Source organism: Culex pipiens, chromosome 1 (assembly GCF_016801865.2).
Source record: "Culex pipiens pallens isolate TS chromosome 1, TS_CPP_V2, whole genome shotgun sequence".
In the NCBI taxonomy this organism is placed as follows: domain Eukaryota; kingdom Metazoa; phylum Arthropoda; class Insecta; order Diptera; family Culicidae; genus Culex; species Culex pipiens.
Window position 1 is genome coordinate 21,331,451 of NC_068937.1, and position 22,487 is coordinate 21,353,937.

Genomic DNA, 22,487 nt, shown 5'->3' on the forward strand with positions numbered 1-22,487 from the left:
TCTCGTCGTTTTCCGCCGAGGGAAGGAGTTAATTGAAACATTTAAATATATAATTATTCGTTTCTTTCGGAGAAGGGGGACGTTCGGGGATGGGGCCACGGCAATAAAACTTTATTGGCAAAAGTTTCCGTCGGATTTACGACGCGCTCAGACAATCCCGCGAAAGAAAAGGAGTTAAGAAGACAGTTTTGAGAGTTCGCCTTCCCCGTTCGGATTGATTGACTTAATCACGGTGATTACTTATTCCAGTGTTTTTTGGCTGATGGGAATCCGGACAGCTGCAGCGGATTTGCATTTCTTTCTTCCAGCAAGTTGGGAAAAGTTTCGGAAAGTTTTAAGCCAAGTTAAAGTTTGAGACTTTTTTTGGATTAATAATTTCTTCATTTATTTCAATAATTTTTCTAATTACCACTTAAGTTTCAGATTTCTCCTCCTCCAATATTGATTAGTACACAGTTTTCTTTGGTTTACCTCCAGTTTTGTCTGTTTGTGAGTATCGGTTGTAGTGAGTATCAATTTGTAGTTTTATTACACATTCCAAAACATTTACTTTTTGTTTACGTTTACTTTGACAGAGAACGTCAACGTTCCTTTATTTTATCAGAGGTGTCACTTGCATTTACACAGTTTATTTATTTCAGTGTAGCAAAACGGGGTTTCATAAAAAAGCAGAGTAGAAAACTTCCAAAAACAAGGACAACTATGTAATACTTTATATTTGTGTTTAACCTACAAATTTCGTCGTTGGAGGTGAAAAATTAGCATACTCAACAAATTATTCGATATCGCCTAGTATTTACAAGTGAAAATTTACACGAGTGTAGTTAAGAACTAATCAAGTCGACCTTAGACAGTAGTTTGCTAGTACAAAATCTGCGTTTTTTCGTTTCTTTTGCGGTCATTTCTCCCCTTTATTGATCGTTTCTGAACTTTGAAAATTTAACAAGTTAAACTCAAATTAAAACACTGAAAAAGTAACACGCGAATAAACGCAGTTTATGCAATCAATAAGTTTTGATTTCTGCGAAATTCCTCCGCAAAAAAAAACGATAAAATGAACGAAAACGAACAAAAACCTATCGTTTTCGGATCCAGAAACGATCGGAGGGCTGCACCGCAGTCGGATTCGAAGCGATTATTTTTTCCAGTTTGGCACATTTTTGCTTCGAGAATCAAAATTGACGAGGCGCGGGGAAATGATTCAATAGACCTAAACATATTGCACATCGTTGTTTTTTTTTTCTCAGTAATTTTGAAGGCTGAAAACAAGCGGAATTGTGACGTTTTGTGACAGTTTTGTTCAATTTTTGATACGTCGCCAGACTGAAAACTAAAAAAAGTGATAAGGTCTGTGTTAGCGTGTAGCGAGATTTTGACAGATCGAAATCCATTCAGTTTGATGAAAGATAGAAAGCACGAAATGTGACACGGAAGCGACTCAGCACTAATCAACTGTCGTGCTCTTTCGATTAGCGTGTAATTTGACAGCTGCTTTGATCGAAAGTTTTATCATTTTGACAGACGCAGTTCAGAATTGTGTTTTTGATCAAGTCTGACGGAAAGAATGTGAAAACAAGTGATATTTCAACATAACAGAAGTAGAACTTAAAAAGAAACACTGTCAATCTGTCACCTGTCACCAAACGTCAAAACGCAGCCCCTTCCCGTCCCCACCCGCCCTCAGACAGTCCAACAAAGTTTATTGTTATTGTTCTCCTTACAATTTAACTAGCAGTACTGAGCGCGGCCTTCATGTGGGTTGGCGTCCCGAACGGACCACCCGGTCCACCAAGCCCCACCGGAAGGTTACTGTTGTTGTTGTTGTTGTGATCACCTCCGGCGGTAGCCCGTTGTTGCTGCTGCTGCAACTGTGACATGAGTCCCGGCTGTGGTCCACCGATTCCGTTCTGCACCGGATGGTGACCACCGGCGGCTCCTCCTCCTCCTGCGGAGTTTTGTTGCTGGCCACCCTGGCCGATTTGACGTTTCAACATCGGATGGTTGGCCATCGAGGCAAACACCAGCCGCTCCTCGTAGTCGTACTCGCAGAGGATTTTGTTCTCGCACAGGTAGAACTTGTCTCCGACGCAGAACCTGAGAACAATAGAAACGGAAAAAAGTGAGGTTAGGTTTGAAGGAACAACTTTTACACGTTCAATTAGGTTCGATTCGTTTGCCAATCTAGTTCGGACAATGGAGTAACTTTTCCCAACCCGGTCTGTGGCCGCGAGGCAGTCTGTTTGGCCACGGATCGATTTCCAACCCAATTTCTAACCTCAAAAAACGCCCCAAAATTAATGAATCCATTCGTCATTCGCGCGCGTTCCAAACACGTGAATGTAAATGATACCGTAATTATTTACCCTCCTCACCAAACAGAAACTGAAATCTGAAAAGCTAAAATGTTATTAAATCCAAGCAAGCTGGGAGGGGGAGGAGTTCGGGACTCGACCGCAAAATATGAATGATAGTGGCAGCGACCCCCCCTTCCCCTCTAAAGGGGAAAAGGGGTAGTATAATTTATTTGCCAAGGATTATAAATCAAATTAAAACAATATTACCCGCTAGAATAGTTTTGAATCGTGTTTTCAATGGCCCAGAGGAGGAAATGTCGCCGCTCCTGGCCGGGAAGTCGTCCGGACAATCGTCGTAGCAGGCGGTGGAACTTTTGACGTTATGATGTGTCATTTAATATTCCCTTTGCGTAAATATTTGCCGAAAGAGAGTGGTGGCGAGATCATTTTTCTTCGCGTGGAAAGAGTTTGGGGTTGCCAGATGTGCTTTAAATTATTTGCTAAATTTTCACTTAAATAAATAAAAGGCTGCGGAAGTTGGCAGCACTGCTTTGCGAACTGTCAAAATTACTACAGAATTCCTCAAAATCAAACTCACTCTTTGTTTTCTATTGTTCAAGAATAAATGAGTAAAATGTCATATTAATCTTAGTTTCACTCAAATCTGCGTAAATTTCATTCAATTTTCAATTCATCATGAGCAGTGACGTGGCAAAAGGGTAGGAGGAACTCGTCTTGAAAAAAATAGTTTACGGTATTTGTTGATGACCCTTGTCCAAATCCAGTACAACTTATTGTTATAAGGGCTGTGTGACACGACCGGTATCGCCAGTGATCATATGCGAAATTCGTCCAAATCTGATATTTTTCTTATTGACATGTGACTGTGTCGAACTTACTCAGAAATGCGTAAGACAGGCAGATGTCAATTTAGGGTAAGTATCACCCAAAAATCTATTGAATTATTTGAAAATCACCCCGAATTGAGGTAAATTCAAAGACAAGATGTAAACAAACAATCTTGCTCGTTCCTAATGTAAACATCAACTATCATAAGCTCCTTTTGCCCATATACCTACATTGTTTTGCCTTTATATTGATCTCTACACTCTCATCAAAATTACTCACATTTCGTGAAATCCAAACTATCTGAGAAATGAGTAGTTTAAATGTTAAATTTGTTTAAATTTCACTCAAATCTCGGGCAATTTCCAAAAACAATTCATTCATTTTTGGGTAAAACTTATCTTAATCTGACATTTGCCTTACATTCTTTTAAAAAGGAACCTACTGAAAAATGAGTACAAATTTTTTGATACTCCTGACTCAAGGCGGTTCCAAAAACACCCAAAAAGCAAAAACTGGAAATTTGGTTTTTTGGACCTATTCAAAAAAACTCCAGAAATGATAAATTTAGAAAAACATCTTCCAAATTAAAATAAAATTAGAGAAATTCTAGAGCTTTTTTTTCTTTTTTTTTTTGAAAAGTTTAAAAACTGAACGGATATTTTAAATTGATTTCTGTGAGCTGTGAGGTTGAACATGGACAGTTCCTGACAATAAAAAACATTTTTTTTCTAAATTATGATTCTTTTTAACAAGAGCAGTTCTATTTTTTTTAAAGAAATTTTTTGCATTATTTTTTTTCTTTAATTTATTTTTAATGAGAATGAATTTCTTTGAATAATCAATGAAATTTCAAAAAATATATTTCGGATAGTTTTTGCATGCATGGTTTGTAAAGGAACAATTTTTTTTTTAGATTTTTTGCATTTTTTCAATTCAGAGCAGTTCCTTGTAAAAATCATTCAACTTCAATATTTTTGAGAGTTTTGGCATTTTTTTCTTAATTATTTTGGCCGTTTTTTTTCTTAATTGGGTCCTAAAATGAAGCTTAGATTGTTGATATTATTGTTTACAGCGATAAAACTTATTTTTCTGAGTACAATGACCCTTTGTACGACCACAAAGAGATTAAAATGGATTTTTAAATCAATTTTGAAAAATTAATCTCGCGGTCCTTCTTGACAGAAAAGCTCCTACTTGACAGCTCGTTCCAAGGGGACCATAGTTAATCCATCGAAAAAATGTTGTCTTGTCAAAACAAAATTTTGCATTAAAATGAAAAAAAGTGATCAGAAATGGTTTTTAATCGTGTTTTTTAACGTTGTACATAAAAATTGACGTAGGGCTTTAGTACCCAATTATTTTGGCGAGTTTTTGCATTATTTTGAGCATGCAAAATTCTTTGAAAAATAATTGAAGAAATGTTGCATTTTTAACATGATGACTTATTTTAAAAATAATGGGGTGTATTGTGAATTTATTAGTTTTGTTGAGTTATTTACTTGAATTCATTCAAATATGTTCGGTTCTTAGAAAAAGTACTGAATTCACAAAAAAATATTTTCTGCGGGTTTCTGAGTTCTCTCTAATATGAATTTTTCGAAACAAAAGATAAATTTTATATTTTTGTGAGGTTTTCCATTCCATTCTTATAAACATCAGCAGGTCTAAATTTTTCAAAGATGTTTTTTAAGATTCCAATCAAGAGTAGTGATTTAAAAAAAAACATTGAGCAGGTTATATTGAATATTTTATGAAGATTTTGCATTCTTTTGAACATAAGTATTTGAACAAATTAATGATTTTTTTACAGATAATTTTTGAGAGTTTTTACATTCTTTTAATCATGATTTTTTTTATTTTTCTTTGAAAAATGGGGTTTCAAAAATAATTTCTGTAAAATTATGAAAGCAGTTTGAAATAAACTTTTGAATCAGGCGTAGTATATTTTAAAATTATGATGGAGTACTTAGAAAAATAATTTTCAAATGAATATTTTTCCCGGTTTTTACATACCTATTTCCGATTCTATCTACTCGAAGTTGACAAACGTGAGTAGGAAAGATGAAATGATCTTCGAAATTTTTATTTTCATTTAAATTTATCCAGACATGAATAAAATTTATCAAAAAACTTGTCCAAAACAATTTAAGCAAAGTCTTTTTTGCTCACGTCAGTTGCTGTTATTTACATAACAAACGAGCAGGATCGACTCTTTGTTTACACTTTGAAATTGGCCCAATTACAATGTTTTGCTAGGATTGGGTCCTAAAATTGAGCATACATTAGTGATATTATTGTTCACAACGTTAAACTTTATTTTTCTGAGTAAAATGACCCGCAAAGGATTTAAAATACTCAATTCAATTTTTGAAAATTCACTTCGCAGCCCTACTTGACAGAAAGCAACCTACTTGACAGCTCGTTCCAAGGGGACCATAGTTGATCCATCGTAAAATGTTGTCCTGTCAATTTATTTATCGAGAAATTAAAAGTGAGAGTATGTGCGTGCAACATGGAGTTAAACTCTTTGAAAAGCCTTGGTAAGCTACAAAGCAACTGCACAGAAAGTTTGACTCGATGTTACGATTTGACAGCTCGATTTTTTGCATTACATTGAAAAAAAGTGCTCAGAAATGGGTTTTTACCGTTGCAGATACAATTGACGTAAGGCTTTAGGACCCAATTTATGTAGGGGGAAGGGGATCGGGGTATGTTGAGTTCCTTAACGTCAGTAGTTGTCGATGGCAGAAATCACTGGGTGGTCCGACATCTGGCAGCTTCTCCGGAACTTCAGGATCAAACCATACAAAATTGCTTCCAGATCTTTTCCAAAAGAGATCCGGAAAAAAGATCCGGCCACAATTTGTACTGTTTTGACGTTTGCTGAGAGTGCCGAAATGCTTGGTTATGTTGCTGCTTGCAAAAAATAGGCATATTAAAAGTGACAACTCTTTATTATGATCAGGAAATGTATACACGCAAACCCAGAAAGGTACAAAATACTTTCATTTAAAACAAATCCACTTAAAAGCTAACATCTGACATCAATTTTGATTAGATCAGTTTTTGTCTTGCAACCCTGCTACTTATTCATTCCAGAAACAGTCAAAACCATTCACGACCACTCCAGAAAAAGAGACAATCCCCGCAATACTTTGCGGGAAATCCCTTCCCGAGATCCCATGGTCCTCATCCCAAAACCCATCTACGCACCCAATCATTAATCATGCCGAAACAGGACACAATCAAAGCAGGCCGGCGGAATCAATTTTCCACGCCGGTTTTTGACATTTCTGTGTGACACAACACCGCCCCTTCCCCTTTTTCATCATCCCACCGGCCTACTGTATGATAAATTGTTAATGTTATTATGCTATTTTCCATTACAGCGGAGGAAGGAGGGTAGCTTCTTGAACGGTTTTTTCGGAAGCATCCGAAAGGTCAGTTTCTCCACCCCCGTCAAAGACGGGCGGCCATTATGTATTCATCAAAAGTCGGTTCTGACAGCGGGGTGGGTTCCACCGGAATTGTTTTCTGATTTCCCTCCAGAGCTATTAAGCGGAGGGTTGGAATTTTAAATGTCACTAGATTGAGACGGAAATGGCAACCTTTTTTTTCAATGTTTGTTTTGTTTTTGGCGCACATCCGGTTGCGGACGACGTGAATAAATGATGCCTCCTTACCGATGGTTGCACTGCTGACAGGCGAAGCACTCCAAGTGGTACACGTTGTTCCGGGCCCGCATCACCATCTCGAACGCCGGTATCACCTTGTTGCAGGCGGCGCAGAAGCCCGTGTTGCCAAAGAGTCTGGAATTTTTCAAACTAGATCAAAATCACGGCATGCCACGCCAGCGTACGTGCGTTTGACAGCTGTCAGCACTTACCTCAGGTAGTCGCGCTTGCACAGCATCAGGTTGCCCTTGGTGTACAGGGTGGACCCAACTTCGCCGAGCCGGCAGTCGCAGCAGCCGCACTTGAGGCAGTCCTCGTGCCAGAGCAGGTCCAGCGCCCGCAGCAGGAACCGGTCCTGGATGTGTTTCTTGCAGCCGGCGCACAGCTGCTGCGGCTGCTGCTGTTGTTGTGACATTCCGTTCTGGACGGGACCACCCTGTTGTTGTTGCTGGTGCCCGTTGACAGTTTGCTGCTGTGGCGCGCTGGCAACACTGCCCCCGTTCAGCGCTGGACCACCCGTCGGGTGTTCCGCCGTGGTGACGTCCATCGTCATCATCTACCGGAAAGAGATAGAGAGAAGCGAAAAAAAAACTCGTAAATATCGCGAAACTTTTCTCATCTGCTAAATGGAGAGGGGTTCCTCGTACTCGTGATAAGTGCAATTCTTGTTGTCTTCCGTTTACCGGAAATGCATCGCGTCCCTTTGGTTGGCCGGATGCTGCCCGCTTTAATGGCGGTTTGATGGGAACGACTTTTTAATTAACTGCCAAGAAGGCACTGGGTTTTCGCGAAAATTTATCGTCTCTCCCTCACCCTTGTTTGAAAACAAACTGAAAAGTGGAAAAAGTTTGCCGCCATTTTTTATTTGCGATTGTTTCCGTGACCAAGGTAAATCTAGTAGGCGCGGACGGTGGCGAAGCCACGTGATGACGTGGAGCGGGATGAACGAAAAAAACATTGAAATTGTGGAGTTTCAAGTTTTGTTGTTACGTTTTTTTCTCGGATGTGCAACCCTTTTTCTGTTTTGTGTAAATTGTAGGTTTTCAACGGAGTCGTTACTCAGATTCTGAACGAAATTGAGTTATTCCATATAACAGTGTAGCGATGACATTTAATGAAGTTTAATCCAAAATAAATATTATTTTCAGCGTGTTTTATTGAAATCATAAAAATTGCCATTTTTTTAACAGTGCGGTTTTGACAGCTAGAATATATCAAGTATTATATAGAATATTACTTGATTTCAACAAAAACAAGATCAAAACTGTGTGAAATTTACTCAGTTTTAGCAGAATGCAACATTTGCATCAAATAACATTTCTAGAGTTTTTTTTTTTTTTTTTTTTTTGAAGAGGTCCTATAAACAAAATTTTCATTTTTTTTTTGTTTTTGGGTGTTTTTGAAACCGTTGAGTCGAGGGTATTCAAAACACTCAAAAAGCAAAAAGGAAAATTTCGTTTATTGGACCATTCGAACTCCAGATTGATGAATAGGTACAAGGAAACTTGGGCTTGGGAAGCTTTTGATGAACTGGTAAACACTTATGAACTAAGATCGAACACGCTCATTCAGAATCACTCAGTTTTTGTCAAAACTGCACCTACTCAGAAATGAGTAAAGGGGCATCTGTCAGATTTTGACAATGAATTTCACTCAGATCTGGGTGAATATCAGTTTTCATGGAATTTTGAGTGAAATTTTCTCAAATCTGTCAGATGCCCCCTTTACTCATTTCTGAGTAGGTGTAGTTTTGACGAAAACTGAGTGATTTTGAACGTGCGTGTATGACATTTTGACAGATTTAGTATAGTTTAATTCAAAGAGAAAGAGAAGTCAATCGTCTAACCGCAGCGATGACCAAATTTGAAACAGCGACGGCAGATTGCTTTGCCAGAAAAAGCGAAATACTACGAAGAAGAATGAAAGTCGCGAAAAAGAAGCAAATTGGCTTCTCTTGCTATTAGTTTTAACTTAGCTAACTGATTTAGCGTGTAATTTTGACAGACTTACACAAAAAAAAGTTAGCTCTAAACTTGAAAATTTTCCAAAAATCTATATTTTTTAATTATCAATAATTTTGTAGTCAAGTAAACTCAAATTAGCGTGTGATTTTCACCCACAAACTTGATCAGAGTAAAATTTTAAATTCTTCTAAAAGTTGTTGCATGAGGCAGAGTGAAAATTAAACGAATTTTGACTAAATTCATCCATGTTTGTATTTCGCCTTTGAACTTATTTCTCAATAAGATCAGTTTAGAATTTATCTTGTTTACTGTGGTTGAGCGTGTCATTTGACAAATTTACAAAAAATACTTGATAAAATTTTTAAAATCTTCAATATTTTTATGAAGTCTACTATTTTTTTATGAAAATCATTCAAATTCGTCGTTTTCCTTAAACATTCATTTCTGATTCAAACACATTTACGCTCAAAGTGTAGACAGCGAAAAACATAAAAATCTCATTGAAACATTTTGTATTATTTAAACATTTACGTTAAACGAAATTAAAAGTTATCGAAAATAATTTCCCCGGAATATCCGAAATTTAAGCTCGAGTAAACATTTGACTTAACTTTTGACACCCAACTCAGCAGCTAATTTTCTAATAAATAAGGTTATGTTTCGATCTAAGAGCGTTTCGATTTGCTCCAAAATTCCTCCACCATCCATCAATCCAAGTAGGTCAGTTAACCCCTCTCCAGAAATTCCAACACTCCTAACCTTACTTTGGTTGCTTTGATCTCAAAACTCACAAACCACACACCCAGGATACACTCTAAACTTGCACTGCACAGAATTTAATTTCTGACTTGTGGCTTTCGAAACTTTTCCCGCCTAACATTAAGAGGTTTCCGTGCAAGAAAATTTGAAATATTTTACCCTTCGGCACTCCCAAGAGTCGGAAAATGCCTCACACATGCTTTGGAGGGGGGGGGGAGCTCATCTTCGAGGTTAGGGCGCAACAATGACACAAAAGGGCCTTAGGATCCAGTTCAAAGTTGGTATTTTCGGTATCGGAATTTTCGGAGCGGAATGTTTACCTTTGTATTAGCTACCTTCCCTTCCTCACTTCCCCAAAGTCTAATCTCGCCACTTTATCGGAGATACCCCCAGTGTCTGACAGTGGTGGTGTCCCCCCTTGGGCGATGAATATAAGATAAGTTGGTGGATAGTTTTGTTACTTTCTTTGGCGTAGGATATAGTTTCCCTTCGAAGAAGGAGAAAAGTTTTCTACGAGCAGCAAATTGATGGCACTTGATCCTTATTAAATATTGAAATTCAATGGTTTCACTCGTCGTCGTCATCCCCTCTGGTCTCTGGAGGATAAATATTAGATGTGCCGAAAATGGCTGGCGTCTTGTCACTGGATATCAGACGGTGTCGCTGTTTTCTTGAAGAGTTTTGCGACCTTTTATCGGGCTGCAAATTGATTAGACGGGACTTCTATTTCGAAAACTTGTGTCTTTAAGATCGATTTAAATGTTATTTCATCTTTTTATCAATTAGTTACCACCTATAATCGAGATTATCTTGGTTCTGTCAAAATTTCCTACACGCACGTTCAAAATCACTCAGTTTCAGTCAAAACCGAACCTACTCAGAAATTAGTAAAGGGGGCATCTGTCAGATTTGAGAGAATTCCACCCAGATCTGGGTGAATATCACTCAGTTTTCGGTGAAATTCTGAGTGAAATTCACTCAAATCTGACAGATGCCCCCTTTCATTTCAAATCACTCAGTTTTCATCAATACCGAACCTACTCAGAATTGAGTAAATGGGGCAAATTTAAAGATTTGAGTTAATTTTGCTCCTAACCTAATTTATAAGAATATTTTCGATTTGACGAAAACTGAGTGATTTCGAAAATACACAAATTTCGAGAAAAACCAACACATAGAATAAAGAACCGAATAAAAGTCAATCTTTCTAGAATTTTACCAGAAAAACGTTAAAAACTGAGTAAAATGTACGCAAATTTGGCAGATTTACACTCAAAACTTGGTTTACTGTCGTGTTTACTCGAAATGTGAAAATTTTCAACAAATTTATAGTTTTTCAGTTTCAAAATACTGAGTATAAATACAATAATTTGAGTAATACTCATCGATATTGGGCAGTTGCCTTCAAACTCACTTTTGAGGCTTTTTGGATGAGCAAGTCAACACTTAAAAAACTATAATTTAGCGTGTAATGTTGACAGATTTACAAATACATAAATTATGATTTTTCGCTAAATTCATTTCAGTTCAGAAGATTCTGAGTAGTTCTTGGTACAGTTGAACGCTTCAGAGCTATGATTCAGCGTAATATTTTGATAGATCTATGCTCAAAATTTAGCTAAAAATATTTCAAATGAAATTTACTCAAAAAACATAAATCTTAAAAAAAGTAATTTAATAAAACTTTAAAGAAATTTTATATATTGTAAATTAATTAACTATGTTTAAGTGTGTAGTTTTGACACAATAACACTCAAAATTTATATTACCTGATTTATTTGATTTATTTGTTTTTTCGTCGTCAAAACAGCACAATATACTCAAATGCGCGTACACTCAAAAATTAACTTATACAAAATTTAAAACAAATGTAATTTTTGAATCAAATTTTGAGAAGAATTCTCGCTTACTTTTTTTCAAAATGTTCTATTAACATTGAAAACCCATATCGAATAGAACCTTATTAAAAAGTGCTGCTCTACACTCAATTCAATTCAATTCAATTCGGTTTTATTGGTGAATAATCAAGATACAATGAGTTATTTTGAAGTGCATAACAGAGTTTTGGAGTTCCTTACAGCTGTGTGTTGCATCATAATCCATTTAGGAACAGTTATTTCTTTAACTAAGGCACTAGCAAGAGTAAGAAAAAATTATAACAAAAAACTTACAGAAATTGCAAAGGAAAGGGGATAGAGGAAGAGAAAGCTTATATCTAGATCACAGGTAATTTATCCTTTGTAGATGTGTTTGATCATCAGTTCCCCAAGGGCCAGGAATTGTTCTGCCTTGTTCCGGCAGCTCCGAAACCGCGTCATCATCTCCCCCGCGAGAGCAAAAAACTCTGGCAAGGTGAATAGATCTTCCCCGGTGACTTCTTGCTGGGCCGTACTGCCGCTACCGGCAGCGACCACGCTGGCGAACGAACGCCCCCAACCAGGAGGGAACGCTGAGTTTTCCGCTGGAACCGTACGCTGTCCAGCTGCAGGAACGGCTGCGCTCGTACTTCGCTGAGGAGGGTGGGACGCTTTCTTCTTCCTCTTTTCCTGCTCCTCGAGGTAGACCTTGCGTGCGACGCATCCGCGGTAATTGCCGGTATGATTGCCGTCACAGTTCGCGCACTTTACGCGCGGCTTGGTTTGTTCTGCCTTGTCCCCCAAGTCCGCCTTTCGTGGCAGTGCGCACGCCTCCGAGAGGTGTGACTCACCGCACTTCACGCAGCGGGGCCGGAGGTTGCAGTTCCGCGAGCCGTGGCCGAATTTCTGGCAACGGCGGCATTGCGCTACGTCCGTCGGGTTCTTGGTGTAAAACCGCCAGTTTACCCAAAAACCGTCCAACGTCTTAGTCCGCCGCAGGTCTTGGAGCTTGACGGTGCCGCGGTCGAAGTACAACAGGTACAGTGTGTGCACACCCGTGACTGTTGTCTTTCGCGAGAGCACTTTGATCTCCCGCGGTTTTATTCCGGCGTCCGAAAGGTGACCCTTCAGGTCGGCGATCGGACGGTCTTGATAACCCTGCAAGACGACCTTAACAGGGGGCTTCTCTGGGTCGTATGTGTAGAAGTTGAAGTTGCTACGCTTCAATTCTTCAAACACCAGGTCGAAATTCTTTTTGGTCAGTGTGATCACTTGCACTGCCGACTTACCGATTTTCAGACAATATCCGAGGCCTTCCAGCAACTCGTCAACATCGTCCGCTAACGTGTCCAAAACAAAAATTGGAGGTGGTCTACGTTCCACTGGAGAGTTGTTCTTTTTTGACGTCGGCACTTTTTTCCGTGCACGACCATCATCGTCGTCGTCGTCGTCGGTAGTGCTGCTACCGTCAGAGTTGTTATTTTCTTCGTCGTCGCTCAGCATCTGGAACTTGTTCCTGATGGGGATGTTGGCGGATGTTGATGTGCCACTGGTCGTGGCACCGGAAGTACCAGAACGGGTTCGCACTGGTGATCTTGGGACATATCCGGGATGTAGTAACTTTTTGTCGATGCCTTCAGCGCTGACGCTCCCCTGCGCGATGGCGGCCGACACGGCGTTGGTTTGTTTACCTTTTTGCACACGGCCGGTAGACGAACTTCGCGGGTTTTTCGAGGCCGCACTCGAACTGCCACGGCCACGGCCGGCCTTTGGCATGCTGGAGAAGCAAACTCGCGGGTAACCACAATCAATTACGGCGAAAAAAATCGAAAAAACGATGGAGCACTGAGCACTAGCTGCATGCTCTCGTGCGTACACGGAGGGAGCTGTTGCTCTACACTCAAAATTTAAAATATCCCTTTTTAAAGTTCACCCGTCGTCACGCTATAAAAAATATAGCGTGTTATTCTAACACAGTTGAACACTTTTGAGCTATGATTTAGCGTAATATTTTGATAGATTTACGCTCAAAATTTAGCTTCAAATTTTTAAAAACAAATTTACTCAAAAAATAAAAATCTTTAAAAAATAATTTTGCACTGTTTTATTAACTCCAATTCGATAAAACATTATTGATATTCTATATTTTTTATATTAATTAACTATGGTTAAGTGTGCAATTTTGACACAATTACACTCAAAAGTTAATTTACCTGAAATTTTATTTTTGGTCTTCAAAACATAACAAAATATACACAAATGCACAAGTTATTTTACCAGAGCAACACACAATGAATAACTCATACAAAATTTCAAACAAATGTAATTTTTGAATCAAAATTTGAGTAGAATTCTCGCTTGCTTCTTTTTTCAAAATGTTCTATTAATATAGGAATCTCATAAGGCATAGAACCTTTTAAAAAAGTGCTCTACAATCAAAATTTAAAGGCATCTTTTTTTTTAAGATCACCCGTCGTCACCCTTTAAAAGTGTACCAAATTTAAACTATTTTGAAGTACTGGTGAAAAAAGGGTGGAAAGTATCCTTTTTTTAGGTACAAAAAAAGTAGAAAGTACCCTTTTGAGTGAAAATTCTGATTAATCCCTTTCATTAAATATGGATGAGCGTGTAATTTTGACAGAATTACACTCAAAATTTTCCTTATCATTATTTTATATATTTAGAAAAAAAACTGTCTTCAAAATTGAGTGTTATTTTGCCAAAATTGAAATTATTTAAAATTAAAAATCCAACTTCGAAGTATGGCCGAAAATGCGTATTATTTTAATAAAATTACACTCAAAATCTGAACAATCTAAAATTTTCAAAATTATTATTTTTAATTTTTCCTTATCGTTTTTTTTTATTTAAAAAAACTGCCTCCAAAATTCAGTGTTATTTTACAAGAATTAAAATCATCTAAAATTTTATAATGTATCGTACAAATAAAGCAGAAATGCGTATTATTTTAACAAAATTACAATTTAAATTAATATAATCCAAAATTTTCAAAATTCATTTTTTTCTAAATCAAAATTATTTTTATCGTTATTTTTTCATATTTAACAAAAATCTGTCTCTTTACTTTTTAGATTTAACGAAAATGTGTCTTCAGAATTGAGTGTTGTTTTTCTAGAATTTAAATCATCTTAATTTTGGAAATGTATCATAGAAATATAGCAGAAAATACAGACATATATTGACAGTAGTTTTGGTTGAGCAAATATGATTTTTTTTGTGCTCAAAATGTGGATTGTATACAACTTAGAAAAAAAAAATATTTTCATTTTATTTCTAACTAACAACACTTAAGCGTGTAATTTTGACAGATTTACTCTCAAAATTAAATGTGAGTTAAATTTGAAAGACTATGAAAAATCTTGGAGTAACTGTTATCCAAATGTGATATGCGTCCAAGAACTTATTTCTGAGTAGATTCATTTTTAACAGATATCTGAATCTCGATCTGAATGGTTTTGGATAACAGACTTTGACAGAATTACACTCAAAATTTGATTTGCCCCAAAATATTGAAATTCTTTAAGAGATCTCTATCAACATTCACGCTACCAACTGTCAACCAAAAATCACAAGTCATCGACATTCCACCAATCGACCACCAGAAAAAAAATCCACCACCACCAAACCATAACACGTGGTTTACCAAACAAATCCGAACTTGCCACCGAGCAAAAAAAACACAGCTCTACGTGACCGTCACGTCGGTTACAGCAATTAAATCTGATGTGTCAACTGTGGATTCAATTTACCACCGCGTCAATTTCACCCCCGGACGGAAAACCGCGCCGGCAAAAATGAGATAATTGAATAACACTCGTCCAAGTAGTCATCGCCGGACCGGTCCTTCACGCTGTGGAGGTCCAACGCCTGCTTTTTTTCGAGCAAATGTCAGCGAAATCGGTAACACTAGAACTCGGCGTCCCCCCTCTTTTTGTTTTCGCTAGTTGTATGTGATTTGTATGAGTAATTCTAGCGCGGACGTGAAATTGCTTACTTTCTAGTTAAAACGAAGCGAGCCGAGGGGTACGACACTGTTTGAAAAAGTTTGGACGTGTCAGAACAAACGTCATTTTGACAGGTGGTTTTGACAGCGCGTTGAATTTTCTTGATATTTTGATGATAAATTTAAGCGGAAATCAATTTTCAAGTGTCTTACCCCTTGAAGTAGACTACCGGGATGACGAAAAAAGTCGGCAACTGTCACTTGCAACGGTTCGCGTCCAGAATCTACAATGACGGACCGGAGAACGCTGGACGGATGATGACGACGTTTGCAATTAAAATAATTAAAAATCGCCAGCCTGTGTCTACCCCAAATAATGTCATTTGATATCCGGGTGACATCGCAGCAGGCGCAGCAGCGCAGCGTTTCCAATGGCAATTTGAGAGTTAAAAATTGGCGTAATTCAATAATCGAAATTATTACACACGTGGGTGGTGCCGGCACATTTTTCCGCGTCGTTATTTGCCGGACACATGTGGAGCGAAAATCCATCAAGAGTGGGGTTTTTCGACGAGATTTTTTGCACTGGGTGGGCAATGTGACAGCTGGTGGGACAAGCGACTTGTTTTTACATAGGGGAGAGTGGGGAGACTTGATCCCCTTTTTTTGTATCGCACATAACTCTGTCAATTTCTCACAAAACTATAAACTTTTTGCATGAATTGAAAGCTTAAACATTCATCTATGTTTGGCTAATAAGGATATTTCATCAGATGAACTCTTCGAATCATGCCAAGCGTTTTAAAAAAATATTTTTAACCGGCATTTTAAAAATGTTAGGGGTAACTTGATCCCCCTTTCAACATTTTGAAGAAATCTTCAGCAAAATGTTTCTTATTCATCCAAACTTTGAATTTTCTATAAGTTACAGCAATTTCACATAAAACCTGTACGTTTGTGTTCAAAATATAACAAGTTTATTATGTTAAATATTTAAAAACTTAAAATTTTCTTTTTTAGACCAAAATTGAGCATGTTTACAAAAGCTGGTCATTTTTTTTACAAAATTTTTGAAAAATGGTTCAAACTGCAGTAAGTTATGTACAACTATACTAAAGGAAACTATGTATGAAAACCCAGCTCAATTAATTAATGTTGAGGCTGATTCCAGTGACTGTAAAAAGGCAGGGATCAAGTCTCCCTAAACGCACTTTTTTAAACAATTGATTGTAAAAATAGTATGACGATAAATTTAACATCAAATGCGTAAGGGTTTTGGAGTTGATAAGTTTATCAAACAATTCATGTATAAAAAATAATTTTTTGAATAATTTTTGAGTGTTTTCTATACATATCAAAACAAAGAAAAAAAGATCTCTTGGAAGTTTTTTGCAGCTCGTTTTAGAAAAATGTGTGTAACTGAATCTAAACATTTTTTAATTTTTTTCTTTGTTTTCTACAATGAGTTTTAGTTAATTTCGCACAACTTTCTAGAACAAAGCTAATTGTTTTACCCACATGCTGACGAGATACAGGCTTGGGATCAAGTGTCCCCGGGGATCAAGTCTCCCCACTCTCCCCTAACTTTTGTGAATGAACGACCTAAATATTAACAAAAAATTAGTAATTTTCACGTAGAGTGTAGAGATCCTAAATAAGGAGATTGGTCGAAGTGAATTTGACGTACCCAAACAGACACGAGTTTGACGTATCCAAACGAGCATTTGCCTTTACGCCCAGCAAAACTTATCAGTGTTGCCAAGCTCAAAACATACGTTGCCAGATCGATTTAGCCAGCTTAGACCAGTCTCCCTATTTAGGGTCTCTAGTAGAGTGTACTTCTCGATTGGTTGTCAAACTAGTTTTGACAGTTGTTGTTTGACAGTAGGTTACACGCAGATTTCAAACCAACCAAAATTAATCTAAATTGTAAATTTAAGAGTCAGATTTTTAAACCGATTTAAATCGCTTACGGCCTTTAAATCTCATTTCCTAAACCACAACACAAATTGCAGATTTTTTTTTTCAACTCAAAACACATCTGAGGGACCACTTTTCAAGCGCATCAGATTAGCAGCGCCCTCTCATGTTCCGGTCGGATCGTCGGATTGTGCTCCACGTAAAGGTTCCGGCCCCAACCCTCCGGGTTGACATTAAAGGATTTTTTGCAGCCCATTTTTTTCCTACCACTGCAGCCACTTTTCTATGCAATGTGCAAGTGCAGGCATCAGCTTTCCCGAAGACTCAAACCGCACTGCCTGGCCTGTCAGACTAAACCCGTATCATGTTTGGCATATCGGGGAGGGGGGGGACTCCACTTGTCGGTGCAAGCTTATGAGGCCCCCACTTGCAACGCAGACAGCACAGCAAGGGGGCAATTTTGCTGTCAAAACGCTTTAAATGTCAAAAAAAAGCCCAACATCGTGCAGTTTTTGGTTGATGTCGGCCAGACACGTAGGAATTTCGTGAATTTCTAATAGGGTTACTGTCAAATTTCTTCGAAATTGCGCCGAACCTCAAATTCCCTCATTTGAGCGTCAACAAATCCCATTTCTGCTGTAAATCTCACCCTAAACCCCACGTGGAGTGAAAATTACCCTGCCATATCTATTGCCAACGGGGACGACCGGGCCGGTGCCATGTGTGATGCATCGGTGCAACCCCTAACCAACGTCAACAAAGGCAGCAGAATGCAATTTGTGTGCAGCTCAGGCGTGAATACGATAACACGTTTCTTTCGCTACCTCTCTCTTCCTCTTTGTTGTCGTTTTTCCCATCGCCGCCTGGAGGATGACAGTCGCAAGAGGATCGTCGCCGCAGCAGGCGACGATGATACTCCCAGCATGACAGATGACGTATCACGATGATGATAGAATGCAGAATTCGCTCAGCAGGCTCTGGTGAGTGTAAAACGATATGTAAACGGCTTTTTGTGGCCTTTTCCAGGTTGCTTGGATTGTGCACACTTTTTTTTCTCGAAACTTCAAAGTGACAGATCTCGTTTCAGGTTAGGAGGCTTCCGCAAACAACGCAACGATCTCGCACCGAGCTGCTAATTAGCGCAGTCATTGTCGTGCAAATGACCCATCAATCGACCACACACGAAACCGTCTTCCTCACGATTAGTTTCAGATGTGTACCCAGAATGAGGGATAAAGTGACGGCAATTAGTACCTTTCCCCTGTCCCCTCTTCTCCTTCAAGCGCCTAATGACAAAACGAGCAACAAGCATCTTGCGTCGTGCCATTCTGACCGGCCTACTCTGCCACACTATTTGGATAGTGTCATTTGTTAACTTAATTTGTTTGCACCAACAACACTAGACGAGAGCAGAGCAGCTAAATACTTTGCCACAAGTGGCGGAGTAGGCGTTGAGTGGTCCAAATTCCGGTTACGAACTTCAGTTTAAAGGTTTTTGGTGAGTTGAGCATTCAAATTGAAAAGTTCCAAGATCATGTGAGTATTTTTGTCAATTTGTCAAACTGTCAACCTGTCAAGCTGTTAATCTGTCACTCTGTCAAGCTGTCACTCTATCAAGCTGTCTTTCTGTCACTGTCAATCTGTCAACCTGTCAAAGCTGAGGAATCAAATTCTGGTATACGAGTTGCTTCCAGATTAAGCAAAAATTTGTCAACTCTGTCAACCTCTCATAGCTGAGCAAACAAATCAAATTCTGGGATTCGATTTGCTTCCAGATCAAGCAGAAATTTGGCAACCCTGTCAAGCTGTCACTCTGTTAATCTGTCAACCTGTCAACGCAAAGCATAAAATCAAATTCTGGGATTTGATTCTTTTCCAGAGCAAGCAGAAGCCAAGCTGAAATTCGGCAACTCTATCAACCTGTCAAAATTGGGCAAAAAATAAACAAAGCAAAAATTCAAACAACTGTCACCTGTCAAAAACCAAGCGCCACGGACGCTTAAGCGTTCGCCACACACCACCCTGTGCGTGTGAATTGCGTGTGTGGCAATGTAATTAATGTGTAATTAGCATCATCAGCAGGCAGAAGGAACGGTTCTTCAAGATGTTTCCCGCTCCCTCCCTCCTTCGCATTCTGTGCGGTCCAAAAATAGAGCGGAACTGCGCCGCGCTGACTGAATGGTTTTGAAGTTTGACAGTTGATGGTGGATTTAGATGAAATTTGACAGTTTCTCGACGTGCTCACTGTGGAAGATCACGAAAACAACATTTTTATGCAATTTTATGAAAAGCACTCTGAGAAGAAAGCTTTTAAAATTGCGAACTGACAGCTATTTCACCTTAAGTTGCCAACGTGATGAATCATAGCTCAAAAACTGCAAAAACTGCGCATTCAAACAAAAACCTGACAGAAACAAGTCCTGTAACCGCAAATACCAGAAAAGCAACACGACTACCTCCCCCATCTAAGAAATGCTCGCGTGATAAATGACAATTATCGAAATCAGCCACGACGAAACTTTTCCGTTCTGCCCGACAACCCCCGTTGGCAGCAAGCCATGAATTTTTACGAGACCGTGTACACGGCGATAAGGACCTGGTTAAGTAGGTTCCACCTGGCCTCAAGGAGCGCAGCAACAGTCGTAAAAATGGTCCCACCCTCGCCGGAGGTCCTCGGTTGACAAATTTATGCCCCCCTCAAGTGGTTAATTAAATAAAAACATATACCACCGCGTTACCCCCCTCGAGTTTTCTTGACGGTCCAAGCAGGCGTCGAGTGTTTGTTTTACGAGCCCCCACCGTCAACTGTGAGTTGACATCAAAGCCTACTGAGTTGTGCCTTAACGGCGTGCAACTTTGTGCTGTGTGGCATAAAATTTGCCACTTTGCTGTGTGATTTGTTGCTGCGAGCTGTAAACGAGATTTATTGGATAGTTGTTGAATAATTTTATTTGGCTAAAGACTAAGCAGAAGTGGGTTATTAAGAATTAGAGTGTAAGGAAACTTCAGATTGACAATCTGTCAGTTGGCGAACAACGGGAACAACAACGAAGCTGATCAAAATCAATGCAGGTAAGTTTTGTAAGCAGCTTCTGGTAAGTAATCTGTCAACTGTCAAATCTGTCAACTCTGTCAATCTGTCAACAAATCAATTTCTCAAACAGAAATGTTCCGTTCGCAATTAAATTTGTGTACTCCAAACATACACGATCATTTGCTCAGAGCAGCCATTGTTGAGGAAGCAATTACACTAATTCATCGGCAAACAGGCCAAAATTACCGATAATGACGCCCTGAACTGAACAAAAAGCCACTCAAAACTATTTGAATATCGTTCTTCCGTTTCCGACAATGGTCATAGAAAAAAATCCAATCACCAAAGAAAACACTCAAATTCAACGAATCCATTAGCGCAAGCCACACGGAGAGAAAAAGAGAGATAGAGAGAGAAAATCTCTTCCCTTTTCCTCTCTCCAACTCCGTTTGTTTACATTTAATTATGAGTCCGATCTGACATTTCAAATCGCTCAAAAGGCAAACAAATGTGTGCTCGACCCATGTGGTGGCTGCACATTATCGGAGAAAGAGGAATAAACGAGGAGAAAGGCCATAAATCCTTTAAAAGGATGGTAAATAAATTAGAAGCCCAATTGGGCCGGACCGGCTTTGTTTACATTTGCCACGTTGAATGGATGCATCCTGCCAAGGACTGAAGGAAAAGTGTGAAAAAACAAACCTCGAAAAGCGAGCTAATAGGTCAGAAAAAGCATCGATTATGGTGCAATTTAGGGATCTTCCTTAATGGGCCTTCTAAGGGGAAGTAACATCCTGGCTAATTATCCCGAAGCCCCAAAGTCGATTTGTCCAGATAATTTCCCAGCTCATAACTTCCCTTCCGAGATTCTGTTTGGGGAGGGGCGAAAAAAGAACCAAAAATTACCATAATCTCTTTATAAATTACTCCCCCAGATTTTGTGTCGGTCCCCTCGTCTCGAGCATCTAAGTAGACGATTTTTTCCCACAGCCTACTCGGCTAACGGCCGTTACGGCCGTAGCTGTCAGATTTTTTTCTCGACGACGACGGCTGTTGCTTCTTAATCTGGACCACCCTCGTCGGGAAGACTTTTTTCCTCGAACAAGATGTTGGCCAAATTTTTATGCAGTCCGAAACGTCCGGAAGACCGGGAAGTTGCGGATCTCCGGCCGGCCGGTTCATTTGGGTGATTTTTCTTCCGCTTTTCCGGCAGAGTAGGGGAGGCCACTTTGTTTTCTTTGCGGCGTGATTAAGAGTCCGCTTGTTGGTTGCGGTTTGAGGTTGTGATTTATGGCTGAAAGAATGGAATAAGTAATCAGAGAGAACGGTTTTATCTGGTTGGTTGAGAGAAATGGGTTTTGCAACAGTTTGTTGATTTTTTTTTGGTCTAGTGCAACGTCTGTGATAGCAGATCTATGGTAAACAAAACATTCAAAATACCAATCTGTCAGTTGCGATACACTCTACAGGAGAATTGAGACAATGCAATCTAAACACGCAAATCATCTGATCTTTGAAACAACTGTCAAAGCGTTTCTAAGCTTTCACTTTTTTTTTGACAATTTTGACAATTTTGACAATTTTGACAATTTTGTTAATTTTGACAATTTTGACAATTTTGACAATTTTGACAATTTTGACAATTTTGACAATTTTGATAATTTTGATAATTTTGATAATTTTGACAATTTTGACAATTTTGACAATTGTGACAATTGTGACAATTGTGACAATTGTGACAATTTTGATAATTTTGAAAATTTTGATAATTTTGATAATTTAAATAATTTTGACAATTTTGACAATTGTGACAATTTTGACAATTTTGACGATTTTGACAATCTTGACAATTTTGACAATTTCGACAATTTTGATAATTTTGACAATATTGATAATTTTGACAATATTGATAATTTTGACAATTTTTACAATTTTTACAATTTTTACAATTTTGACAATTTTTACAATTTTGTCAATTCTGTCAATTTTGACAATTTTGACAATTTTGACAATTTTTACAACTTTGACAATTTTGGCAATTTTGACAATTTTGACAATTTTGACAATTTTGACAATTTTGTCAATTTTGACAATTTTGACAATTTTGACAATTTTGACAATTTTGACAATTTTGACAACTTTGACAATTTTGACAATTTTGTCAATTTTGTCA

At 38.4% G+C, this 22,487-nt stretch overlaps 1 protein-coding gene across 3 annotated transcripts in view; it reads right to left on the reverse strand.

The window, feature by feature from the left end:
- Positions 1–358: 358 nt before the first annotated feature.
- The window catches only part of LOC120420210 (rhombotin-1), a 32,028-nt gene continuing 9,899 nt past the window's right edge, over positions 359–22,487 (reverse strand). For 2 of the 3 annotated variants that reach the window (XM_039583195.2, XM_039583194.2), the window contains exons 2-4: positions 7,030–7,373; positions 6,827–6,967; positions 359–2,094 (exon numbers count right to left, since the gene is read on the reverse strand). In XM_039583195.2, the coding sequence (XP_039439129.1) occupies positions 1,725–2,094; positions 6,827–6,967; positions 7,030–7,373 (855 nt within the window). In that variant the 3' untranslated portion in view covers positions 359–1,724. The remainder of the gene's footprint in view (positions 2,095–6,826; positions 6,968–7,029; positions 7,374–22,487) is intronic. The other variant, XM_039583197.2, reaches the window with a different exon arrangement.